Source organism: Xiphophorus hellerii, chromosome 21 (genome assembly GCF_003331165.1).
Source record: "Xiphophorus hellerii strain 12219 chromosome 21, Xiphophorus_hellerii-4.1, whole genome shotgun sequence".
Lineage (NCBI taxonomy): Eukaryota > Metazoa > Chordata > Actinopteri > Cyprinodontiformes > Poeciliidae > Xiphophorus > Xiphophorus hellerii.
The window spans coordinates 6,165,282-6,193,137 of record NC_045692.1 but is presented as its reverse complement, the minus strand read 5'-3'; the positions used below and the strand labels follow the sequence as shown (position 1 = coordinate 6,193,137).

The 27,856-nt window shown below is 41.0% G+C and overlaps 1 protein-coding gene across 8 annotated transcripts; it reads left to right on the top strand.

The window, feature by feature from the left end:
- Positions 1-27,184, top strand: pfkpa (phosphofructokinase, platelet a). 8 transcript variants are annotated; one of them, XM_032550823.1, is made up of 23 exons: positions 1-258; positions 2,779-2,852; positions 4,244-4,321; positions 4,489-4,678; positions 5,471-5,636; positions 5,720-5,764; positions 5,846-5,954; positions 6,530-6,625; positions 8,587-8,679; positions 11,241-11,366; positions 12,602-12,666; positions 12,877-12,946; positions 15,590-15,736; positions 16,561-16,631; positions 18,108-18,195; positions 19,003-19,155; positions 22,184-22,348; positions 22,440-22,501; positions 22,707-22,818; positions 24,223-24,322; positions 24,581-24,586; positions 25,360-25,465; positions 26,284-27,184. In XM_032550823.1, exons 1-23 carry the CDS (start codon positions 165-167, stop codon positions 26,438-26,440), a joined length of 2,373 nt encoding a protein of 790 aa, XP_032406714.1. In that variant the 5' UTR covers positions 1-164; the 3' UTR covers positions 26,441-27,184. The 8 variants fall into 8 exon arrangements, with proteins under 8 accessions (XP_032406714.1, XP_032406718.1, XP_032406719.1 ...); XM_032550822.1 differs by lacking the exon at positions 19,003-19,155 and adding an exon at positions 21,106-21,258 and having other exon boundaries at positions 2-258; XM_032550820.1 differs by lacking the exons at positions 6,530-6,625; positions 19,003-19,155 and adding exons at positions 6,146-6,241; positions 21,106-21,258 and having other exon boundaries at positions 2-258.
- The last annotated feature ends 672 nt before the right edge of the window (positions 27,185-27,856 follow it).

The following is a 27,856-nucleotide window of genomic DNA, read 5'->3' as shown; positions in this document are numbered from 1 at the left end:
GGCTTAGACGCGGAACAGAGACACGAGAAGCACAACGGCCATACTATCGGCAGATGGGGCTGTGAAGACTGCTGCCCTTCATCACTTTTCGCCGCAACCTGGACAGAATTGTTAGGAGACTTTTAACTACTCTGACCCGAAACAAATACTAACCAGTCGAGAAAATGGCGCAGCCGGACAGCAAGAAGATATTCTTTGAGAACCTGTCGGGAGCGGGGAAAGCCATCGCAGTGCTCACAAGCGGAGGAGATGCTCAAGGTAACTTGTCGCATGCACGGACACAGGGGTTTTTCGAGGTTACTATGCATTAATGCAGACATGCCCGTAGAGGGCGAACATAACACCCCCTCGGCAGTGATGCTGTGTTGTCAGTGGTAAGAAAGACCGTGTTTATGCAACAATATGTCTGTAAAGCTTTGCGCAGTGGGCCCTTCAGTCTCCAGCAAACTAAAAGCGTGATGTTGAATCATCCAGGAAGAGGCAGCTGTTAGCTGAGATGCTAACATGACGCAACGTGACGACTCTGGCGTCCGCATCCTCAAACTCTCCGAAACCGAGCAGCCCAGAGAGATGCCAAGGTCGAGCTGCGTGCTGCGTTTTCCACCAGGTGCTGGAAGGTCGTCAGTTATCTTGTGGTGCATTTAATGGGAACGAGGAAGTGAAAGTCGCGGGCGCGCTGCTCGTCACGGCAGCGGCTTGCTCGCCTTTCAGGGCCAGCAGCCCTGGAAGGCTGAGCTAATGTTGAGGGAGGTGAGAGCTGAGGTTTAGGCAGCAGAGTGCGGGCCAGCGGCGGGAAGCCTCCATCCTGTGTACGTGATGAGCTGCACCCGGCCGCTTCTGCGTCACAGAGGAAACTCTTAGTCACGTGCTCCACCGGCTCATCTCTTATTGATCAAAAACGCGAACGCGCTCAGCCTCTAAGGCAGGGGTGGGCACTCCTGGTCCTCGAGGGCCGGTGTCCTGCAACTTTTAGATGCATCTCTACTTCAACACACCTGAGTCAAATAATGAGGTCGTTAGCAGGACTCTGGAGAACTTGACTGCACGTAGGAGGTGATTCAGCTGTTGGATTCAGGTGTGTTGGACCAGGGAGACATCTAAGAGTTGCAGGACACCGGCCCTCGAGGACCAGGATTGCCCACCCCTGTTCTAAGGAGTGCATTTTGAACTTAATAATTAGACAAATTTATTAATTCTACTCTAGTCAGCCCTCACTATTCATCAGCATATGTTTATTCAGACGCACCGTTTCCATGTCTAATTATTAAACTCGTGTCGGACTCGGATAGTAGGAGCTCAGTCAACTGCAGCATAATATACCTCGAGCTTTTTAAAAATATCTTAATAACTGCCTGCTTCGTCATAAATGTGTTTGTCTTTTTTAGTCGATGGTTTGTTTTATTTTTTTTTTAAAAATGGTCTGAACTACTTTTTGTCTCGAAATAAAGACCTTCTATACAAATATGGCGTACAGCCAATGTTGGCGTTATTAGTGATGAACAACAGTAGAAAAGAGGAAGGATGTGATGCGTGTTCTATTGAAAATATCTTTAGTTTTGAATTCCACAGACAGTGAAGCAATATCAGTCATTTAGACCCGTGCATCAAATTAAAATGGCTACATTTTTAGAACGTAAATAGCATATTTTCTTTGTTTTGGTGCATATGATGAATTTGGAATAATAATTTAAAAAAAACGTGTATGTTTTTAAGTATCTGATATAGGGAAGATCAAAGTTTACTTTTCTTTTCCAGATGCAATTAATTCAATTCTTAATATAGAGTTTGAAAACTTCAAAGTAGTTAATTAGAAAGAAAAAACCAAAAACTCTAAGAATAGATTTTTGTGTGTTGGTTTTGATCTTAAGCCCACCCTGAGCGGATCCCAGAGCAAAGTAACGTTGCGTATGCGTGACAGGAGTCGTCGGGGCACTGTTCAGGCCTTTTTTGCTCCAGGCTTTGTGCGCGGCGCGCTGGAGAAAGCGCCAGTCATGCAGAACGAGAGATCGGGTGCTTGGATCCGGGCCTCGAAAACCTCAGAGGAGACGAGTGGGAGAGACTCCTCAATAGGCGTTAGTGTGCACCGTTATGTAACCGCTCAACAGGTCGTTTGACTCGACTGTGAATGAGTTCTTCAAGATACCCTTCGGAACAATCCTTTTTCTAACTTTTTGTTTTTCCCCAGGACATTGCAAAAACTTTACCTCCTTTGAAGTTAAACGCACTATTTATCAAATAAATACCAAGGAGCGTTTGAGTACAAAAAAATAAATAAAAATCCCAGCAGATGCACAGACTGTTTTCGTAAATGCTCTCCCCTGCTGTCCAACAGCCTCAACTTTTGCGTTGCTAAGCAACAACCCTCCGGCAGCCCACCGGTTTTTGAGAAATTTGTTGATTTAGAGCTGATCCAGTCGGCCGGGTTCTGTCCGTCCCCCAGCGAGCGAAGCGTTAACCGTTCCGGTCTCCTGACCCTACATTTACTCTCAGATCGCGTAGCAGAGTTTCTTCGTTAATGAGCGCACTTTGTACAAACCGCACTGTAACAGAGAGAGGGTAGGGACGAGCTGGAAGACATTGTGCCCATAAAAGGCTTTCAACTCTGCAATAAGAAACAGACTGACCTAAACCACAGAAGTCTACAAAACAGAAATTTTCTGAGCTTACACTTAAGCATGCATTCCCTCTCCTACACTATAGCTGCACTGCATTACAGCAAAGCTCCTCTGTTGTCAATTATTATGAGCATTGTGTCACTTCCCTCCTCTCCTCCTGCAGGAATGAATGCGGCAGTCCGCGCCGTGGTCCGAATGGGGCTGTACGTGGGAGCTAAAGTTTATTTTATTCATGAGGTGAGCCCGTCCGCTTCACAGGTCCAACAGAAAGCATGACTCTGCACAAAATGCTGTCGTGTGAAATTAGTTATGACTGCTCTCGCTCATGAGGAGGTGTTGGTTTTTAAGCGTGAAGTGGATTGATCTCACATGAATGCGACCAGCGTTTGCGCAGGTACGGATCAGTACCAAAGGGAGAGGATTTAGGAAGCAACAGCCGTGCTCTGCTGCTCGAACCGTGATCCCAGTTCATCTGTCCCAGCTCACGCCGCATGCCGTTACATAACGGACTTAAGGCTTCAGCGGGTGGCTGACGGGAACGCCGTACTGTTCCTGCAGCTCACAAAGTGACGAGGGACAAACCTTACATATGAAGGAGAGTAGCGCTAAAATGGTGAATCTAGAAAGTGTACACACCCCTGTTAAAATTCTAGTTCATTGTGATGTTAAAAATAATGACATCATGGTAGAGCTGGGTGATGAATTGATTGAATCCATTAATCATATTATTGGAAAATCAGTTTTTTTTCCCCCACCTATGCACTCCTTGGGTTTCCAGAGTTCCCAGTGATGTCAGCACGCCCAATGCCGCTATCTTGTCTGACAGGCGCTTCTTTTTCTTCTTTTCTATTTTTCCTATTTATTTGAACTTTGAATTCAGGCCAACTCTATAAGGGTCAGTAGAGATGCAAGTCTTTCAGTGTCTAACAATTTGACTCCGATTTTGCAGGGTCACAATTCGATTCAGAAACAGAATGTTTCTAACAGGTCTAGAGACTCTGTTTGAATTATGTGGCTGACGAGGAAACCTGAATAAAGTCGTAATATTAGGGAAATGAAGAGGCAATATAAACACCAACACAAAAATAATTAATAATTATCCAACCATTTTTCTCATTAAAATTGTGAAAAGTTTTTTGGAAATGAAAGTTTGTTGATCTCTGAGGTTTACTTGCATTATTATGCTTTTGTTGTTATACCAGTTGAAAAAGATCTCAAAATGACAATATTATCATTTATCACAATAACTTCTGGGACAATTTATCGTCTAGCAAAATTGGCTATGGTTGCAGACCTACTGCCACTACCATGTTTCACCGTTGGCATGGCAATGTGCAAAGTCTATGCTGAACATATATTTTAAGATTTTGACTTAACATTTTCAGTTGTACTGTAACTAAAAAGGTTTTGGGAGATTTTAGTCATCCCGAAATGATTTTTATGTGAAAGCAACCTTCTGCTATATCATCACTGTAGAAGACAACCCGTATTTACCAAAAATTCCCGCAACTCTTTCAGTATTGCTGTTTGTTTCCTGTCACCTGCACTAACTGGTTTGCATCTTGCCTTTTCATGAATTACGGAGACAAACAGGTCCTGACATATTTCCTGTCATGTTTTCCGCTCAGGGGTATCAGGGGATGGTGGACGGAGGGGACAACATAAGAGAAGCCACCTGGGAGAGTGTCTCCAGCATGTTACAAGTGGTAATAAACATGCATCTGCTTAGAATGAACTGTTTTAAAAGAGAAAACACAAAAAAATGTTGTTTTTATCGTTTGTTAGTAGGACTGAGAGAAACCAGAGTTCTCCGTCAACACCTTTTGATTTAGACCAGAAATGCTTCCCCTGCCTTCTTCTCCGCTGCCTTCAGGGTGGGACTGTGATCGGCAGCGCCCGCTGCAAAGACTTCCGCAGCCACGAGGGCCGCCTGAAGGCGGCTCACAACCTGGTGGAGCGCGGCATCACCAACCTGTGCGTGATCGGCGGCGACGGCAGTCTGACGGGGGCCAACCTGTTCAGGGAGGAATGGAGCGGCCTGCTCTCTGAGCTGGTGCAGCAAGGTAGTGGAACACAACCGAAAATATCAGCCGTTTTTACTTTAACCAACAGGAAACGGTGGATATTTGAGAAGTCCACATCGTTTTAAAATGTGTTTGTGCAAACAATTCTCAAAGGTGAGGCACGCATTTGTATGTAACCTCTTTTACGCAGAAATCCGTTAAATAAATTGCAACCAAATCTGTTAAGTTACCCACATATCATCCATACATTTGATCTTTGTCTTCCTCTTATCTGACATCGAGCTGTGAAGTAACAGGACCAGGAGGGAAACCGATACATCCCTCTCCATGGCAACAATCTGTAGTTTGTTGACTCTATGGAACAGTGGCTATAAAACAAAGCCATAAGAAGTTTTATTCTCCAGGGCAGCTCCTGCAGACTAGTCAGCAGCAATTAGCAAACACCTGGTGGAACTGAGCATTAGCTGAGCTCGTTATAGGAGCTACTTCTCAGTAAAACTCTGGTAAAGGGTTAATAGTAGAACCATGTTGTGACAGCTTTCTGAAAGTTGAATTACAGGAAGAGCTTAAAGAGACAGAGGCCCAATTTCAAATTTTTAACTCAAATTTCTTTAGAGTCATATTTGTTCTATGTAGTATTTTTATAACAACTGAAGGTAACACAGTCACATGACTGTCGTATAAAATGGCCCTTTGTTACTGGAAGGTACATGATACTGCCACCCAAAGGAATGCTGAAACAGTTTGTTTCTGGCTTCAAGGGGCCAGAAAGAAACATGTGATGAAACCAAAGAGTTGAACGAGTTTCTAAGACCCTCCTGGTCCCTTCAGGTCTGATCGAAGCCGACGCCGTGCAGAAGTACTCGGCCCTGCACATCGTGGGGATGGTGGGCTCCATCGACAACGACTTCTGTGGAACCGACATGACAATCGGCACCGACTCGGCCCTGCACAGAATCATCGAGGTGGTAGACGCCATCATGACCACCGCACAGAGGTGAGAGCCAAAAAATGCTGCATCTCTTTAGTTTCCAACACCAATCCTGCACTGATTCCACATTCATCATCCGGCCTTTTCAGCCACCAGAGGACGTTTGTGTTGGAGGTCATGGGCAGACACTGTGGGTAAGAAAAATAAACAGCAGACTCAGTGGGTGTGCCAGCGGTACTCGCATGAAGCTGACGTATCTGTGTGGAACACGGCAGCTACCTGGCCTTGGTGAGCGCTCTGGCTTGTGGCGCCGACTGGGTTCTGATTCCTGAAATGCCTCCAGAGGACGGCTGGGAGGAGAAGATGTGCCAGAAACTATCTGCGGTAACTCCGTCGCATTCCCACAGCAGCAAAAATGAACCAATATACCAGCCATTTGAATGACTAGTTTTATTTCTCCACAAACCCCCCCCCCCAAAACATTAATACATAAGTTATCTGATGTTTCAGATCCACGAGTGTGGAAGTTTCAGTGTTTTTCCTGTTTGAAAACCTCACAATGTTTTGTAATCCAGACCCGTTCCAGGGGCACAAGGCTGAACATAATCATAGTAGCAGAGGGAGCCATTGACAGGCACGGGAAGCCTATAACTTCTAGTATTGTCAAGGATGTGAGTACACGAGTGTGGAAAGAAGAAGGGGAAGCCAGAAGCACGGCGACCCAGCCGATGCCACCAGATCTGACCCGAACGTTCACTGCTGCTGTTTAGCAACAGCGTTTAAATCTCACGCAGCAAAAGTGTTGACAAGCAGCGATAGAAGCAGGACACCGCTGATTATATCATGAAGGAAGCTGTTCTTTCTCTGTTTTTGGCTCCCGTGCTTCTGAAAGCCCACGTCACAGCCACACACTCAGTTTTTCTGTCATGTTGTCTCTCCACCACGCCCTCCTTTTGTAGAACCGCGCAGGGATGAAAAGGCTGAATATCATAATTGTCGCCGAAGGGGCGATTGACCGTAACAACAAAGCCATTACAACTGACTATATTAAGAATGTAAGTACAGAGCTGTGTGCAGCGAGCCTCCAGCCTCCTGTATGACTCTGACCCTCTGCCCCGGTGTGGCTTTTGACTCTGTTGCTGTGTTTCTGGAATGCTCTATCAGGCACACTTGCTAGTTTGGTAAGAAGGCTTTCACGGTTCTGTACTCTTAACGACAGCAGGACACTCATTAAACCAAACACACATTTTCCCAAACCAGCTGCCACTTGTTTAGTAGAGATGCACCGATCAGAATTTATTTATTTTTTTGTCAATGTAATATCTTCATATTTTAAGAAACTTTTTCATCTGCTTCTATTCTGCTTCTTTTCAAAGCTAAATTTCAAGTTAAAGAATAGCATTTTAAACATGCTAGCCTGCTTGTTGTTGTGTAACTCGTTGTTTGAATTAAATTGAAACATTATGTCATGCATGTTAAAACTTGAGCCCCGCAGGGTTTTCGGAAGTTTGTGTTTAAAATAACACGCCCAAATCCAACTTCGTTTGTCTCAGCAATTACTAACTCTATTTCAATAATCTTGGTATCGAAATAAACTCTTACAGGACTCCATCACACGTCTAAGTACCACAATAGCTGCTATTGTTTCAGAGAGAATTAGGATGGAAAGTATAATAATTTGGATGTTTTCTTGTCAGAAATCTTTTGTCATTACATAGTATAAAAACCTTCTAGAAGTATCATAAATGAGACTGAACTTTTGGAAACCTGACCGTGCAAAGACTGATGCACCTGAGGTAAACTGAAGCATATTTACAGAAGTTTTAGTGAAAAATACATAAACAAGTACAAAACTTGGGACTTCCTGCATTTTTACTTACTAAATTTACTAAACTTAATATTACATGTGTACATTTTTTTGTTTTTGATATATATATATTTTTTAACGCACACATTAATTTTTTTTATCACATAATAAAACAATAACAAACTGTTATATTTGACTTTAATTCAAGCGTATTCTTTGGAAATCTTGAGTAAAAAAAACAAATGTTTTATTGAAAAAATAAAACCACAAAAATATATACTTTTTGGCACTACCGGAGCTCCATACGATGTCTTTTTGCAGAATGTTCTTGATCACTGACATCTGTCCAACTCAAATGCTTCCTGCTCAACTCAAACGTCCAAATCCTTTTTATCAGCTTCTAGCCAAGAGTCTTCATGTCTCCATGAATACCAAATATGTCCATGTTTAGCTGAAGGGAGGTGAAGTAATGAGTGTAAGAAAAAAAAAAAGTTCAAATCTGCTCCCACTGTGGTTAACAAGTTTTAAACGGCAGTATCTGTAAAACAGCAATTTCATATTATTTGAAAACAGAGACAAAATTACCTTTGCGGTGACATTTTAAACTGGCTTTAGCATTTAGCAAATTGCCTTCAGCATGTAAAATATTTTGTAATTAGCGAGGCTGGCGTTTGTGTTGTGGATTCCCAGGCTTTATTTTGAACATCCCAACTGATATAAAACCGGTATCTTTGAGTCTATTTCCCATCGTAACAACTTCCACTCCCAACAAGTGGAAGTTGTTAGCGCAAACGTGTTGCTGTTAACTTGTTGATTTTTGTTTCCATCAAGTCCTCGTTCTCGGTGCATCTCTATGATTTACACCTGCTTTCACACATTAGTTTTCTCATTCATTCAACTAACTGGTGATAAAGTCTAAAGTTTTATTGTTTTATCAGTTCTTGGGTTTTTCTTTTCTTTTTAATGGTTCACATCCTGCCTGGGTTCCTCTATGGGCTACAAGCTATTTAGCTAACATGACTGAAAAATTAGAATGGCTTGCTTGTGCTTTGCAGTTTCCCCTTCTCTTTAGCTTTTATATTGTGCCTGTGTTTTTAGTGTGTGATGTGCCCAGTTATTTTTGAATGTTTCTGCATATACAAAGTGGTTTTTGATGGTTTTCCGCAACAATACCTGCTGCTAAATCCTTTTGTGTGTTGTCATCAAAAGCTTGTTGTCAAAAACTTGGGCTTTGACACACGGGTCACCATCTTGGGCCATGTGCAGAGAGGAGGGACGCCGTCTGCTTTTGACCGCATCTTGGTAGGTTCACAAGGAGGAATGAGACAAAAAAAAAAAACAACCTAGCACATTGCTTTCATTTCTTATTGTTAATCAAATGAAGTATTCGGGACATGATGTGAAAGATATCCATTGTCACCATGGTTTCTCGTTTTTTGTTTCTTCAACATCAGGCTGAACAGATAGAAAGTTTGAGATTATTCATAATATTTGAAGTACAGGCTGAGTTACTGCAGTTTGAAATAGTCAGTGCATTACCATAAAAAAAAAAAATTTTTTAATGACCCGTAAATACTACACTTTATAGTTTCACACAAAACCAATTTATTAAAAAAAAAAAGAAAGCATAAACAATCATGGCCTTGAATTTACCTTAAGGGTCCAGAACAAACCAGTCCACATTTCTGTTATGCCAACGTTATTAAAAGCTAGCTCTGAAAGCAGGGCTATGGATAAATTATTTCACATTCTTCCTTAAAGTCATTTCTAAAGCTACACTAGCGCCAATTGCACGATTATTAGAATCCCTGGTAAAAAAAAAAAAAAGTGTTTATAAAGTAGAACTGTTTAATCTTTAATTGCTGTTGCATCATTGCATACTAAAATGTTTGCTGCAGTTATCTAGTAGTGATCTTTTTTTAAATGCATCCTCATTCAACTTCATTTGTTGCACTGACTGTAAACGTGGGCACATTGATGTTATTCAGCTATTTTCTCACGGTCATGCCAATGAAGTTGCACACATTTGCCTAACTTGTGTGTAAGGCAAATAATAAAATCTTTATTATTTGAATTTAAACTAGGAAGAATGGGGCAATAACATCCCAGATTAAACAGGAAGTCACAAATTACTAATCAGAAGTCGCTCTGATAAAATACAAACTACAAAAATATGCAGGGCGAAAAGTGACAAAATTAAATACATAAATAATTAAATGTACCATGAAATACATGTTTAATTTATTTGACAGGCAATTAATTGATGAACTATGTCATTAAATCATTAAAATGCAAACCTATTATAGCTGATTCAGATAATGAATTATGTATTTCAGTGGTGTCTTTTGGCTGTGATGACCAAAATCTTTAACATGGAAGCACAAAAAATTATTATTTTTTTAAAACTTCACAAATACATTTCTTGAACATATTTTTTTTTCTGCTCAATATTAAACAAAATGTGCAAGATTTCAAAGAACAAGAAAGACTTTTGTACAAGTCTTTTTTTTTTTGGATTTGCAAATCATTGTCAATCCAAAGCATTTAAAAGGTTTTAATCAACTGTGTTCTGGCTTTGACTGTGGGCTGGAATACATATTTTTTTATGATTTAATTTGGCCCCTTTTGGCCCTCCATACAAACACGATTCAGGAATTTTATTTAATAGGAATTATGTACCTATTAATGCTGCTTTTTCCCCCCACATTGAATACTTGTACTCAATTATAAGGCTTGATTTGTCAAAGATTTTCTGTGTGAAATTATGCTATTAGTAATGCATAATTTAATTTATTTTAAGAAACTTTACACATCTTCACCAGGGATGCTGTGATTAAACAACTAAAGCTCTTACTGAACCGTTCAGTTTTTTACTTCTAGTTTGGAGTATACCAATTAAAGAGCCAAAGAGCTTCAGACAATTTGCTTTACAAATGTAATAAATCTGACACATTTTAAAAACAATAATTCTGGAAAAACAGTGGAATAAAAAAAATCCTCACTTTAGGATTTTTAATAGATTTTAAATAGGGTTGGGCAATAAATCAATAACAATATATATCATGATATAGATATACATGTGATCAATATCAATAGATAATACCTGCGATAGACTTTTCAATAACTTAACTGAACCCCGATTCAGTAGTGCATGGCATTCTGGGAGATGTAGGCAGAGGAAAGGTTTTAGTCGCTCAACCTCTCACAGCCAGCTAAGCAAATTTGGTAACTAACTCGCTTACTTTGTGGTTGCCTAGCAACAACCTTTTCAATAAGTGCTTAAAAATAAAAAATAAGGTCATGAAGTGAAAACTGGATAAAACAGAAAAAGTCACTAGTTTGGCTGTAGTTCAGATATTTAAAACAAAAACAACTAAACAATCATCGATATCGACTGAAACGCTTATATCGCGATACATTTTTCAGCCTTTTTATCCAGCCCTAATTAAAAAAAAATTCCGTCCTTAATTTCGTTCCCATATTGACTAAATACTAAACAAGAATCAGTGACATTGTAGGAAACTGTAACACTTTAAGTGGAAGCTCTACACAGGAATATGTAAACATTTGGAGTTGTAATGGTAGCGGTAGAGTATTTCATGGTAAAGCCTCAGTGTGTTTGTCTTAAAGGAAATGGTGTCGGGGATTTGAGTTAAGCACATGATGAGATTCGAGGCTGAGGGCACGACTCGTGCAGACGCGTTTCTACGCCCGTACTACAAGCCTACCAAAAATAGGTCAAGAAGGGAAAATGAACCGGAAAGGAGCAAACAGAACAGGATTTAAATGTTTTAATAAACACGTGCATGCAAAAATAAAGCGATAATAACGCACTGTTGTCTGTTCCTGTCCACCCGTAAAAGGCCAGTCGTATGGGAGTGGAGGCCATCCTGGCTCTCCTGGAGACCACCGCCAACACGCCGGCCTGTGTGGTCTCTCTCTGCGGGAACCAGTCGGTGCGCGTGCCTCTGATGGAGTGTGTTCAGACGGTGAGTGTAGCGCTGAGCTGGAAACGGTCCAAGACATCCCCACACCCCTTAAGTTTTCAACGCACAGGAGCTGAGAAGGAGCCAACTGGGCTCAGAAGGGCTGTAACGTCTAAAATGTTGTCTGAGAAAGAGGCGTTGATGGTTAATGATCTTTTGAAGCGTTCTGGCGATGACTGCCAGAGTGATGATGTAACAGCTAATCATCTCCACAGGAACAGAAAAGAGCTTTGTTGTTCTGTTGGCCAGTCGTGTTTGGAATTTGGCAGATGTCCCTGGGAAGATTTCTGCTCTTATCTGAATATTTTTTATTTCAATAAAAACAGGAAAATCTTACTTTTCCGTTCGTTATGTCTTTCATAAGTGATTTCTTTCAATCATAGATCACAGTCAGGTAATATGACAAATATCATTGTTCTTTCTTTTCTTTGTGTTTAGGCTTAAATGTATTTTCATTTCTGCCTACGTTGCAGAAACACAAAATCTTTGGTCTAGTTTCTTGTGCAAATATCTTAGTACACTTGAAATAAGACAAAGACTAACTTGAAAGTAACTTTTTAGCAGGATATAGAAGCTTGTTTCAAGTCAATAATTCCTTAATATTAATGGAAAAAGTACTAGTTCCATTGGCAGATTGCTTCACTTATAACAAGACATTTTTCACATGTCATAAGTAAAATCTGCAAATGGAGCAAGTACTTTTTAAAATCAGTATTAAGGATGTGTTGTAACAGTAGGAAAAACACTTTATGCTCACAAACAACACCTGCAACTGCCTGGCTGCTGATTGTGATACTATCTATTGTTACCTTGACATCAGCTGTGCTGTGTCCTTGTCCACTTCCTTATTTGTTTTGATAACAAAACAGACACAATATTTGTGATCTGTGAGGAGAAGCCCATGTTCTCTATATGCCGTAATTGGCCACACGTTCATTTGACCTCTTCTTGAAAGGAAGGTATTATATACGCCAGAACAACCTTGTTTTGTTTATAGAACAACAGGCATTCAAGTTTTGGTCTTTATATGTGCTCCATTATCATCAGTTCATGGTAAAAGTGTCTCAGATTAGAATGTGTCTCCAAAGTAAGTTTATATGCAACTAAAATGCATTTTAATCTGACATTGTGGCTCTCGGCCACAAGAGAGAAATGGATTGCGGTTAACTTTTGTTTCATATGCTTTAAATGTATGAAACTGAATGCAAACATTATTATTTTTTCTCTCTTTTCCTCAGACTCAAGAGGTCCAGAAAGCCATGGACCAGAAACGGTTTGAGGAGGCCGTCAAACTTCGGGGCAGGTATGGCTGACGTAGAAATCTCAGCTCCAAATAAAGCATTAGTAGAAAAGAAGATGTGACGATTTGGTTGGTTAACATCAGTCTGGACAGCTGGTGTGTGTTGCTATAGCTCATAAGCAGGAGAAGAAGAGTTTAAATGGAAGCAAAAATGTCTTGACGCGTTCCTCGAATCGAACAGGAGAGCTGACTGTCTTTCGCCGTGTTTTACAGGAGTTTCGAAAACAACCTGAGGACGTACAAACTGCTGGCTCACCGCAAACCCGAGTCTGAGCTGCCAGTTGTGAGTTGAAAACGCAGCGCGCACGACTTTCACACACAACCAAAGGAGCAGGTTGCTGCCCGAGAGCCGAAACAGCCTCCCCCAACCCTTTGATAAGCTAAATTATTTATTACTGTCCTAAGGTTCTAGCTACAAAGAATGACTCAGATAGTACAGGCCTCACACACCGTGCTGCTGCTGCTGGATTCTTGGCAAAACAAGAAGCAATAAAAAAGCAAAGCAATTCTCTAAATATGTAGCTTTAGCCATTTAGGGGTCACAACCAACATGTGATCAGATGCAAGACAACTGAACTTCCTCCGTCTTCTCCCTGAGCTACTACAGATCTCCAGAAATGATCCCCTCCTGGTCAAAAACAACCAGTCAGAGCCAGGAAGTGTGTATAAACGCTGTCAATCAGGCTCATGTACACACTGCTAAATGTACTAATGGAGAAACAACTTACCTTTCCAGAAAAAACGTTTATCTGCCATCATTGGTGACCATGCTAACCAACTTTAGCATTCATGATGTCTGGAAGATACTGCAGAGTCCGGGGGGGGTATGTGAGCAGCACTATGACCCTTCTCTTGGCTCTGATTGGTTGTTTTTGACTGAGCTGTGTACTTCTGTTAGTACTGGAAGGGATGGAAGATGGCAGAGGAGGTCAATTATTTTCACAGATTATTTGTCTTATGCTAAAGTTTTTAACTTTAGCCACAAAGTGAGTTAACAAATAGCTAAAAAAAAAAATTTTTTTTTATAAGTTTAACAGTTATCATGTTGAGCTGAATAACAAAAATATGGTAATAATATACTTTTAAATCCAGAAATACTAATTTGGGCTACACAATTCACTGTAAAAAAAAAAAAAAAAAGAGCGAGAGAAAGAAAAGAAAATATTGATAATAATTTCAAAAGGAAGGAAAAGATAGATGACTGGCGCTCACATCCCCGCTGTTTATCATAAATAAAGTTTATCACGATAAAGATAAACTTTAAATTCTATTGAACATTTAACACAGGAGCTGGGTGTCATTTTAAATACCCTAAATAAGTAAACCAAACAATACAAACAGCAAATAAAATGAATTATGAAGTCTGTAAACAAAACTGTCCTTCAAAAAAGGGGGGCTGGTTGAGACCAAAACACCAGACTGGAGACTTTTATCATCCAGATTTTGGTAGAACGAGAGAAAATGGAGGACAGATGATAAATTATGCCAATGGCAGTTATTAAGCTTGTTTTAATTAATCGTGCGATGAATTGATCTACTGCTTATTGCGACAGGCCTAGACCCATGTGATGCAGGTTTTCAGCAGCCGTTCATTAAATAACGTAATCCCGACAGCTACTATCCACCTGCTTGCTAAACAGCTCTAACTGTAGTGAGCATAATAGGCCTTCCGGAGGCTCAGAGCTGGGTTGATGTGACACGAGACGACGCCTCGGCCTCCCTCTGAGAGCCGACCCGGTCAACCCAGCCAGGAGGGGCGGCGGCTCACACCGAGCGAGGCGTGGAGGCAGCAGCAGCCCGACTCGCTCTCCATCCGTAACGACAGCTGTGACGTGCTCCCGGGAGCACGCCAGAAGCTACGCATCGACTTCCTCTGTTGGAACATCAACAGCTATCCTCCCCGTCGTGCGGCGTGTCACTTAGCAAAGCTGCAGAGTGAGTGAGTGAGCGTTGACGGCTGCTTTGTTTCCAGCGCAGAAACGACCCGGAGTCGGCACGCAGCTTCGGTTCTTACAGCTGGAAACCAGACCTGCACCTTCTGAGACGCATAAAGACAGTTACAAATTCAGTCTTCTATCACCTGAAGAACATTTCCAGGATTAAAGGACTAATGTCGCAGAAAGATCTGGAGAAGCTCACCCATGCGTTTATCTTTAGTCGCATTGATTAATGCAATGGTGTCCAGAATGCTAAAAACCAGAACACTGACAGTCATTACTACAGTGGAACAAAAGAGAGGTGGAAAAACATGAAAATGAACAAAGTTCCTGGTCATTAGGAAGTAAGCTCAGGCATTTACTTTATATTTTAGTATTCAGCATTTTTAAAAGGAAGATTTCTCTCTATATTAAAATAAGATTCCTAGTTTTAGTTGCGCATGAACAAACTGTTCAACAGAACATGAGCTTTAACGTCTCGTAAAGCTCATGTTCTGTTGAACAGTTTGTTTCATTAAGCATTTTTATTTGCACTTGGTTGCTGATTTCAGACATTTTTTTTTTTTGTTGGCCAAATTTAGTTGGCATTTATATTTATTTATCTATTTTATATTCTCTTAGACGCACTAAATGCGTTGTGTGATTCTTGCATACATTTCTGTATGTTTTTTTTTTAAATATTCTTGTGGGTGTTTGTCTGTGACATTGTTATCGAGACATTCAAAAACAAAATAATGCCATGACATAATTTTTGGCAATAACGCCCAGCGGGTAACACCAAGTTCCTTTTAAAGCAAGAAAAAAAAAGTGTGTTTAGAGCTGCCTTTGAATGGTAGTTAGTGGAATATCGATCAGCGTATTTGATTTTGAACACAAAATGTTATGATTATTGCTTGTTTGCAGCGCTATGAAGTGTCTTGTTGCTTAAATGTGTTACAAGATTAAACTTGACTTGAGTTGACCCGTTGCTCCGCGTGTTCCTCCCGCAGAGCAACTTCAACGTGGCGGTGCTGAACGTGGGAGCGCCCGCGGCGGGCATGAATGCCGCCGTCCGGTCGGCCGTCAGGGTGGGGATTTCAGAGGGACACAAGATGTTTGCCGTCAGCGACGGCTTTGAAGGATTCTACAAAGGGCAGGTGAGCTCCTGGACCGAAAGGAGGAAATCATATAACTTGAAAAAAAGATTTCCTATTGGAATGAAATCTGGAGTGCTGCTTTGGCTTGATGACTCAGATATTGCACTCTCACTGCTTGTTCTTCTCACTGAAGAATAATCGGGGGATAATCCGCACAGATTAATGTAAACCAATTTCCAGCACCGACTTCCCTCCATTAGCCTGAGCCGACGCAGTACCACAGGACACCACCAGATGGCAACAGGAGAGTTGTGATCTGACTCAGAATGTCGTCTCTGTAGAATTGCAGATGATTTCCACTTCAGTTTTTCAGCAAAACAAGCAGGGATTTAGTTGTGAATGAAGTGTAGATGCCTGTGAAACCTGCAGGGGGGAATCTGATCCAAAACCAGACTGTCATTCTTTGTTCTGTTACTGATAGAACTGGGTTCACACTCCTCCCACTGATCTAGTTTTGTCCTTTCCCCCCCTGAGAAAACCTCAGAGGGCTTCAGGTCATGAGAGGGAGTTGGCTCAGAACACTGCCGGGCTTTTTTCCTTTTTTTTTTTTGCCTGGAATCCACAGAACTCATTACTCATCCTCTCCGTGTTACAGAATGCGTTCGGCTTTTGCCAGTAAATTACTATAATTCTGACCCATTCATATTTTAAACGTGGGCGTCCGTAAAAGTAGAGAAATTTAAACCATCTCGAGTAGCTTTGACATTTGCCAGACTTGGATAATATCACGCGATTGCTCTGTACTTCTCTTTTTTTCAGGCATTTTGTAATGTGAAACTTTCCAGTGTTTAATAAGACGTGTGTGTCTGTTGTCCTTTTTTCAGATTAAGGAGATTAAATGGGGGGATGTTGGAGGCTGGACTGGACAGGGTGGCTCCCTGTTGGGAACTAAAAGGTGAAAATCTCCCCAAAAAAAGCTCAAATCTATAAATCTCAGTTGTTGTTTTTTTTCTTGTAATGATTGTTGTTCAGATTAGAGGTTATAAAGGCGGAAAACAAAGCAACATAAAATATGGAAAAACATCTGATGTTCTAATGAAACGAAACTATTTTATCTAAAAGCTGACTATTCTCCCTATGTAGAACGCGCCTATTAAAAAAATCATGCTACGTGTAACGAATGGGGCATTATTTTTTCCAGATCAAGTAGAAAATGTGAATTATGCTAGAATCCAAGCATAATTCACATTTCTATAACTAATGCCTGCACAAGTCTAATTATTCAAACAATGGTGCAGTTAAGAGAACTCGGCGCTTAATGTGCTGTTGGAGCTCCTTCAAGGAAAGAAAACATGGCTCCAACCAGAGAGCGATCAGTTGAAAAAATGGGAAGGATTATAAAACTCCTTGAAGTTGGTAAATCAGCACTGAGTGAGGCGAGAGATGTTTGTTGTTGCTAGGCAGCTGCGACTAAAGCCTGGAGAAAGTTCAGACGAAATCGAACTGTTAAAATGAGGCGTACAGCTAGTCACAGATTAAAAACAGACAGAAAGAGGAGTGGAGGTCAATGACTGTGATTTATGTAAGGGAAAAAAAGTCATGAACACCTTTTCAGAAAGAAATAAGGTTCCACTTATTGAGCTAAAGAGAGTTTGTTAATGTTTTTATTAGTTGCTTATTTTTACTTTCAGTTTTTATTTAGTAAATTAGTCTTATTTTCTATAGTTTAATGAAACAATTAGCTTGTTCGCTAGCTACTTATGTCATTTTTCTGTTAGCTACATGTAGTATTTGTTTCATGTATATTTAATTTTTGCGTTTTTCATCTCGTGCCATTTTTTATTTGACCTAACATTTGTTTAAAATTAATTATCTATCTTGACAGTTGTTGGCTATTTTTTGTTTATTATCTTTTTTATATTGGTAAGTTGTTTTTCATTTATTGCCTAGTTTTTTTTGGTGAAATTTATTAGTTAAATTAGTTGTTTTTTTTCTATTAATTTTTATTAGCTTGTGTTTTATTTATCAATCAAATATTGTTTTTTTATTTACTATAATTAGATTTTTTTTTATTATTTGCTGTAATTTGACAGTTTGGCAAATATTTTTGAATTGCTTGGTTGGTGTTTTTCTTTCTTTTTTTTTTGTTGGATAATTAGTATTTTATCAGTTACATTACATTATTGGAAATGAACTATATTGAGGTATGTTTTACAAAGCGACAGTGTTCAGCTGTGACCTGAAGGGGTTTCGTGTCACATCTGTAATCCATCCTCTTCGCTCCAAAGAAAAAACAAGAGCCTGAATATCCTCCTAGTATTCTGGTGACTTTATCATTTTTGCGAGGATTTTTAGCATTATTCTTAGAAATCTCATCGAATGACTATAAATACAAAACCAGCTTTTTTTTTATTCGCCTCCTCCTCCTCAGGACGCTTCCTGCGAAGCATGTCGACAAAATTGCCGAGCAGATGCGAAAGTACAACATAAACGCTCTGCTGGTAATTGGCGGATTTGAGGTACGTTGAAATCCTTTTCTGTCGCTGCCTGTTTATTAGCTTACGTTTTGCTCCTGAGGTCTATCTTTCGTTTTGGCTACAAGCTCGTAAGCTCTTTAGAGATGTATATTTATGACTTCAGCTGCAGCGTTATTCCTCATCAAATTAAAGCAGACAGCTGTTGTTCTTTACTCCTAATATCAGATGTGCTTATGTTCTGAATCTTGTTTAGCGTTGATGTATTCCATTAGCCCTATTCCTTTCATGCCAGCACGTCACCATATGCTCCATGTGTTCATATCAATGCTTCAAAGTCATTTCTCTGCCTAAAACCGCAAATAGAGCGCTGATGACTTTAGTAGACGCACAAATTAGCTGACTTTTTTTTTTTTTCCTCGATTTTTGCTGTAAATGCAGAAGCTCTGTGAGAATAACTTGAAGCATTTAGATATTTTTAATAGATAATTCTCCTACTGAGACAGATTTGATTAGGAAACGGTGAACATCTGCTTCTCTCCAGTCATTTCACGCAAATCCCGTTTAGACGCTCACCAGCTTCGACTTTCCTGTGATGTATGGAAGTAGAAGAGTCTTCCTTTGTGAATATGAGTGTTTCGTGGGGCTGAATGTGGAGTGGTACCTGTCTGTTTCGCTGCTGTCCGTTGTGATAGACCTGGCTCCTCCCCTTGGCACCGTCCACTTGTGTCCTTTTCCTTCCTCTCCTTTTTTTTTTTTGTTCTTGTGGCAAGTAGCGCCTCTCTCAAAACCAAAACCCACCTGCCACAGTTGCACCCTCGCACTACTAAAGCCCTTGGCTCTGCCCTGCAGGCCTTCCTGTCACTGCTGGAATTGTCAGCGGCTCGTGGGAAATATGACGAGTTCTGTGTGCCCATGGTCATGGTCCCGGCCACGGTCTCCAACAATGTGCCTGGCTCAGACCTCAGCATTGGCGCTGACACGGCTCTGAACGCCATCACTACTGTAAGTGATGGGGGGGCGGGGGCCTGGCGACAAGATTTTTAGATGACCTCAGCAACACACCAACAGATGGGGGGGGAAAAAAAAAAAAAAAAAAAAAAAGACAAACAAAACACCCACACGCACTCGAGCATGAAATCCACAAACATGCTGACGCAGCGAAAGCCAGTTGTTACAAGAAGGGAGAGATCGCTCACTCGGTCTTTTCACCAGTGACTTTGTATTCCTGCCTCCCTGTCTGGGAATTATTTGGCAGAAATTCTTGTCGTGGTCAGCGTCTGTAAGCCACATCTGGCCTACAGCGGCGCTCCACTCGGAGCGCTGGAAATTCAGCCACTCGGCGCGCGTGTGTGCGCGCGCGTCCGAGAGGCCAGACTGGTGAAAGTTACAGTGTACAGCAGCATCCCTCCCTTCATTAACAGGTAAGTAAGTGAGTGAGAACATGGAGGCATGCTTTGAGCTGCACAAGCGTCGTGACCGCCATGTTTGCTCTGCCTGCCCCCCTCTCTGTGTTTGCCCCCCCCCCTCCCTTCTTCTTAGCATGAAGATGAAATGCGAACAGAGTGCAGCGGTGCTGGCTTGTTAGACAGATGGAGAAATACAAATATAAAAAGAAAGCTTGTCTCTTAAGCTTGCTTTTATGGCTTTTATTTTCTTACAGACAATATGCAAATACAGCACTTCTGGCTTTTGTCGGACATTTTGCGTCTTGCAGAGTTCAAAAAAGAAACCCATCACATCCTTAAAAAGTCTTAAATTCATGCTTTTATAAGGTAGGACCTTAAAAAGTCTCACTTATTGCGGTAACAATTAAAGTTACAAGTCTTAAGAATTTGGCTTCTTCAGGGCACCAGTTGCTTGTTTGATTCTTTTCCAAACAAAAAACAACAACAGCCCACAGTAACTGCATTAAATCATATTATCTCTGCTGAGATTCAATAAGGTAACTGAAATTTACAAATTTCAGTGGAAAAATGTGTTAATAATAAAAAAAACTAACACATTTCAACAATACAGTGAGTTTTGAGGATTTTCAAACATCAATAATGGGAATTTATCAAATTTCTACTGTAAGTTTTCACAATGATGTGAATTATTGCAATGACTCGTAATTAGGACTTTTAACTCACTTAACCATCATTAGTGGTTTTCAGCAATATTTTGTTACTAAGCCAATTATTATTTTGTGCCTTAATGTAGACTCTGAAGCTAACTTTTTGACACACATTTCCAATTTGTATTAAAAATATTTTAATGTAGGATCTTATGAACTGACATTAAGTTGCAACAAGCCTTTGGGAGGCAGAAACGGGCTCCAATAGTTGACAATGAATCACATATTCTACTGTATTCATATTGTATGGAAATAAGTGAAAGTCAGAGTAAAATATGGAAACAAGCTCTGTTTTTTTATTTGCATTTCTCAGATATTCTTAACACGTATTTAGGCTTTGAAATGTATAAACTAATGAGCTAGATGTGAAAGAAGCGCCATGCATTTTAAACACAATGATGCTGGTCCCCCCCCACCACCCTGTGTTCGTGGGTTTGACCAGTGCTGCTTGTTTGGCTTGCAGTGTATAAAACCTCCATAGCCGACTTGGCAGTTTTATGGTCGCTATACGCCGTATCACCGCTGAGGCGCGCCAAACACACACTCCCTGTCTGTCATTCTTTCTCTTCTTTCTGTCCTCTCACCCTTTGCCCCCCCCCCTCAGCCTCCCAGAACCCCTCTCTTCTTCCCCTCCCTTCCATCCACACCTCTTCATTTTACCTTCTCTGCTATCCCGCCACACTCCTCTGTTTGCCAAAGGGAAGCCACTGCAGCTATCACACGGGAAAAGCCGGAATGGCAGGATACGCTCTCACTGGCTGAGAGGGTTTTTATCGCTCTCTCAGCGGCCGGCCCTCTCTTAGTGGCTCTAACAAGTTTTCTATATGCTGCCGCTTCAGGCGCTTGAGTGTCTGCTGCAGCTGTGTGACGCCCGTTCTACCTTTGAGGAGTTTTGCATCCCAATGTGTATGCTGCCTGCCACCATAAGTAACAATGTACCGGGCACAGAGCTGTCTATCGGGGCAGACACGGCCCTGAACGCTATCGTGGAGGTAAGGCAGTTTGAGCCGCCAGCACCGCCAATGAAGCTTTGATTACTTTGTTTAAACTGATTTGTTGGGGGGGAAAAAGACCCGAGACATCAGTAGAACTAATGGTCCAGTCCTAATAATTAGCAAAATATCAGGTTGCAAGATTAGCGAAAGTAAAATGTGTGAATATTGCATATCACCAATTATTTTTCTCAAACTAATTTTAAATTTCTTTCTCCTGCTTGTGATACAATTGAATTAAAAATGCTGTCTGCACAGTTATAAAGTTGGGGGTGTGCAGCATGACAAAAGTTTAAAACAAGATTGTAAGCACGACTAGAGCATTGCTAGGCTAAAGATTCCTCCAAAACATTTGAATCCTTTTTCTCTTTTACCCGTTTTACTCTTTCGGTCAGAAACATTTAGAGCAAGTAAGAAAGAAGAGGATGAAATGTGTAAATAATGTCCCCACAATCAGAGTTTCTCAAAAATCCTTCAAACTAATGCGTGTTGGTGCGAACAGCCCCATTACCTGACTAGATACTTGATTATCAGCACTGGGCCATTAAACAGGAAGTTCACACCAGCAAAGGGTAAACAAACCAAAAACACCCCTCTGATGTTTTTACATGCAATGTGCTCTCATTCTTTTGCAGGACTCCAGTCAGTCTGGTAAAAACAGCATCTAGCCTGATGAAATTGTGAAACATTTTGAATGACCAGCATGCAGTTTTGACGTTGTGTTTCTCATGTGGAATGTCTTCCAGTATGCTAACAGTTTCGGTGCCTAATTACTGCCTCTTGTATACTTGCTGGTTTGAGTTCTAAAAATCCACTTTAATGCATTTCTCAGTCAGAGGATCAGACTTGTGAACTAAAGGGATTGCGTTAGCCTGCGTCCATGTTTTAACGTACTCACTCTGCGAGCTTGGTGTGCATGTGTCAGACTTGCGACCGCATCAAGCAGTCAGCCAGCGGGACCAAGAGGCGCGTGTTCATCATCGAGACCATGGGGGGCTACTGCGGCTACCTGGCCACCGTGGGGGGGCTGGCGGCGGGTGCCGACGCCGCTTACATCTACGAGGAGCCATTCGACATCAGAGATCTACAGGTAAAGACGAGGCCGAGTCGCCCGACTGGCCGCTTTGTCGTTTTAACCCCTTGATAAGGGAGTCAACGCTGGTCAATGTTTCTTCCTTTAGGCTAATGTTGAACATCTGACAGAGAAAATGAAGACCAGCATCCAAAGAGGACTGGTGCTCAGGTGAGAACCAGGGTTCTGGTGGTTTAGTTTTATTTCATTGTGACTTTTGTTTGTTGTTCGCTGGTACTAGAGAATAAATCTGCGTTTCTGTCCCTCGGTTTTTGAATCTGCTGCTTATACACTAAACAGAGCGCGTGTTGCTGTCCACAGCTCATAAGCTCGCATTATGTAACACCCATAACAACACCTCCTTCGGTCCGTTTAGGAACGAGAACTCCAACGTGAACTACACCACGGACTTCATCTACCAGCTGTACACGGAAGAAGGCAGAGGAGTGTTCGACTGCAGGAAGAACGTGCTGGGACACATGCAGCAGGTACCGCCGGGCCCCGTCCTGCATGCTCTGCTGCCGCAAAGTGGATTATTCTAGAAGTCGGGGGGGGGGGGGAGCAGACCGGGGAAGATTTGTTTTTGTGTTGGAAGCATGCATATCCCTTGTTTGCAAATGAGGTCTTTTGTTTTGTCTGCGTCTGGAGATTAGCACAGATAAAGCAGGATCAAACAGAACTTTTAATAAGAGAATTAATAATATGCAGAACAAACAAAACCAGAAAATTGAGGGGGGGGGGTTCTTGAACTTTTTTACATTTTATTATCTTAAAGCTACAACCTTTAATGTATTTTAATGAGACAGTCCAAATTAAAATAGCACATAATTGTTAAGTGGAATGAAGAGGAAGCCTGCTTGGCAGTATTACTACCTGTAAAGTGCGGAGTGCATTTTTATTTAGACCCTATAAGCTGGATAGCCCTAAAGACAAACAAGTGGAATGAGTTGCTTTTACCTAATAAATACAGTTCATCTATGTGTAATGTAGTAACAATATAAAATCCAACTGTTTCTAGAGAACATTGATGAACAAACAGGGTCACTAAGAACAAGCAACACAACAGACCGGTCAGAGGTCAAGATGTGTTTAAGATTAAAAAAGGGAAAGCTTATGAAAAAGTACATTTTTAATGTCTCACCTAAATGCAAAACTCTGCTTTGTGATCGGCCGAAACTTGAAACTGATCTTATCCTCCGCTGCAAATGTCTGAAAATGATCCACTGACCACATTTCCTCTGCTTTAGCAACTCCGTTACAATGTTTAGCGACTTTTCAGAAGAAAAAGAAAATCTGCATTGGCCAAAATGTGCAGGGCAGGTTTTTTGAGAGATCGTGATTGGCCAAGAAAACGCAATCGATGCACCTCTGGTTTAAAGCTCAATTATTTGTTAGAATGCCCTAGTCAAATCCCAGACCTAAATTTAACCAAGACTTCTTGGCCCTAAAATTATATATATCAGCATTTTTATTGTTCAATCTCCTCCACTGATCTGACCAAGTAAAAAAAAAACCTCATTGAAAAGAACAATGTGATAACAAAATTATTCCAGTGTATAAAGATGATGGAAATACACCCCAAAAATTCAAAAAATTTGAATTTTGTGTTGTGTTTCTCATGTAGAATGAGAAACACATTCCACATGAGAATGTGTTTCTCTCACATTCTGAAATGTGAGAATTCTGAAAAAAGAAAGAATTCTCTTTCTTTTTCAGAATTCTAAACGACTTTGTGTCAGCCTATCACATAGAAACCCCTACAAAATACGATGAAGGTTGCGCTTGTAAAATGACAAAACGCAAAAACGTCAACTGCACCAGCAAATATGAATAATAAACCTTTATGGAAAAGGAGAAAGAAAAGTGTTTAAACTTGAGAATTGCTTTGAAAGGGAGGAGCGCCGTCGCCGTTCGACCGCAACTTCGGGACCAAGATCTCCGCCAAGGCCATGCAGTGGCTTTCCCAGAAGCTGGTGGAGTCATACAGAAAAGGTAAGGCGTCCCAGTCGCTGTGTTTGCCGGTAGATGAAAACCCGAGCTGTTGACCCCTAGAGGATCCTCCCTCCCTGCAGAGACATGACCGTTGTGACGCAGATCTGTCATGGAATCTCTCAGGCGTTTATTCTTCCAACTGCTGCCGTTTATCGAGGCAAAACATGTTTGAAGTGAATCATTACAAAGTGCCGTTACAATTAAAGCTGGTTTTCTTTTTTTATGTTTTGTTTCCCTCTTACACACGGATGACTTAAGATGAAGGTAAATCTTGCTTTTCATGCCGGCTCCATGACCATCTTTGTGTTCCTGTGTTGCCATTTAGTGGCCATGTAGCTTAGAAATGCACACTTCCTGTGCAGACACACATTTGTGTTCATGTCTTTCATGTTTATCAGCTGCTGCCATGCAGTTCCATTTCCAGATTATGACTCATCTGAAAGCGAGCTGGAAATGTGTGAAACCATGGGCTGGATTTCTCTCCTCTACCCCCTGCCTCTCATTGTTACAGAAGAGGTTTAGGGCCATTGGCAAAAAAAAAAAAACAGACTTTTTTTCTCAGAATTCTGACTTTAAACTTTGAATTCAGATTTTTTTTTAAATCACAATTCTTCACAATCAAAATTCCAACTTTTTTTTTTGGGTAAAATTCTGACTTTTTCTCAGAATTCAGAGTTTAACCTCAATTATGACTTTAATCTGAATTCTGATTTTAATCTCAGAATTTTGACTTTTAATGTCTGAATATTAAAAGTCAGAATTGTAAGAAAAAAGTCAGAATTTAGAGAGTAAAGTGAGAATTCTCCTGTATTTTCCAGTGGTCCTAATCTTCTTCTGTACCGTGTCTGTCTGTAGCCTTTTAAGTTAATTCTGATTTCTGCGTGATCACCTCTTTTTGTTTAGATTTCGTTAGTGTTTGGTCTTAGTTGCTGGTAGAGGAAGCCCCGTCATTTCTCGTTAAGGCACCTCGTACGCCGAGGATGAAGCTAGAGCTCCTTCGTGTGAGTCCTGTAATTGCCGTGACGTTTCCCCCGCAGGCCGAGTGTTTGCCAACACCGAGGACACCTGCTGTCTGCTGGGGATGCACGCCAGGGCTCTGGTCTTCCAGCCTGTCGTGCAGCTCAAGGATCACACCGATTTTGTGTGAGTATCAGGGATGCAAGATGTCAATTAATGCGTCAGTGATTGATCGTGGTGATTGACACGCGACAATTCTCTAAAAAAACGGAGATTTGTCTCTTGTATGAAGAGCGTCGACCGTCTTTCCATGACATAAAGGGCACGTTTTTTCATATGTTGAATTTAAAAAAAAAAATCTAAACATTTTAACATTATTTAGCTGAATTGAAAGATGTAAAATAAGAGAAAAAGAAATTCCCCATGAACAGAGAGATGTTTGTGGCGTCCAAATAGGCATGTTTGGCAGTGCTAAACCCCGCCTCCTGGCTCTGATTGGTTAGTTTTAGTTAGCACTAGCAGAAGGCAAGGATTTTTTTCCCCCCCATAGATTATCTGTCTCATATTACACCATCACAACACAGTGACAGTTTTAACAAGCATATAAAAACATATCCTTTATAAAATTTACATACTGCAGCTTTAAGGTGAAGCTTAAGGAACTTGTTTATATTTCAAATCAGAACTACATAAAGTTCAATTTGCATCCCACACCGCACTCTGTTTGGACCTGTTCTCTTTTCCGCTCTGGTATGGTCCCGTCATCTTTATTTCTGTATCAACTGTCTCTGCTTAAGAATGACCAGCGGTGCCCTCTGCTGGATGACAGGCAAACTGCAACATTAAAAGAAGGTCTAATGCGGACGTTGTTAGTCAATCGATAGAAACTGCTTTTAATCTAACCATTAATCAACACTTGAGTCAATTAAAAGTGAAGATAAGAAACAAATCTAAAAGCGCAGCAGTAGCGAGCTGGGTGAATATTTTTGCGATCTTCTGTTCAGCCACAGGATCCCCAAAGAGCAGTGGTGGCTGAAGCTGCGTCCCCTGATGAAGATCTTGGCCAAGTACAAGACGAGCTACGACGTGTCCGACTCGGGACAGGTGGAGCACGTCATACACAGCCGACCCAAAGACTCGGACGCTTCGGTCGCCATGTGAAGCCGCTTCGCTGTCCGCTGTCCCGTGAAGTCCAGCCTCTCTCTGTGTGTGTGTGTGTGTGAGACAGAGACTAGTAAGTTCTGGTGCTGATAGTCCAGATGTTGTAACGGAGGCTCAGCGAAACAGCTGACTTCTGTTTGGCCGCGCGTCGTGTTCGTTTCCTCCGCTTCTCACCCGTTACCGTCATCCCCCCCTCAGATCACAACTGATGAATTTTAACCGAGCCTTCCAGTACTCCCGATGTTGCGCAACACAACAGTCTTGCCATGCATATGCGTGTTCCCGTTGCCCTGGTTGTTTAGTGTTGTTGTGTTTTTTTTCTTTTTTCTTTGTTTTTTTTTTTTTAATTGCACTTTTCTCTGTCCCCGGTTGCGTAGACAGGCTCTGATTGCAGAGCTGCAAGAGGACAGAGTAGACACTTTATCTGCAGTAGAAAAAAAGAAAAAGAAAAGAAAAGGAAAAACCAGAGCGTGTTTCTGACCAGCACAAACGTGCGGGTCCAGCATATTTGTGACGACTGATGCAACGACATTCTACTGCTGCAAGTCAACTGTGTGCCGTGCTTTACACAGAGAACTAATATTTATATATTTAACATTGTTTATTTTGCTTGTAAGCATAGTAATATTAATCATTGTACTGTAGGCGATGCTGTAATGAATAGTTGTCCATCATTGATCCAGCGAGTTAGATGTGTACGAGAGTAAGGTTTACCACAAAATAAAATCAAACTTGACAAGTGTAGCCTATTGATTGTTTCTTTTTATTTTGTTCATTTACTATTTTAATTTGCTGCGAAATAAATCAAATATGTTGTTAGCATTTACAAAAAAAAACACCCTGCTTCATATGAAAGGGGTCGCAAATATTCATAAAGCTGTTAGAAAGATGCAGAGCGAACAAGGATTTCAGGCAGAGCAGCCAGAACTATGAACCAGTTTGTTACAAAAAAAAAGAAAGACAGATTCAAAATGGCTGCCACAACCATAAAATTATGAACACTCACACACAAATACAGTCTGAAAATTAGAAAACAGAAGAGAACAACCTACTATGGACCTAGGGAAGGGAAAACTAAAAGGAATTTCAATCAAAAATAAACTGAAACACAATATCAGATGAACAAGAAGCAAACAAGTACAATTATGGTCAATGATGACTAAAAAAAGATTTCAAATGTCAACAAAAAGAGCCGAGACAACAAGAAAATCACTGACAAAGAGATGCAATTTTACTGAACAAGTCAAAATCGCATCACTTTGCACTCTACAAATTGTAGAGGCGCCCGAAAAATATGCAGAACAACGTTTTAAATGATCAGTAAAGTAGCGAACACAGATTTGGAAACGGTTACAACAAAAACAATATGAAAACTAACAGGAGAATGCTGCTCTGTGTGTAGTCACCATTCTGGGA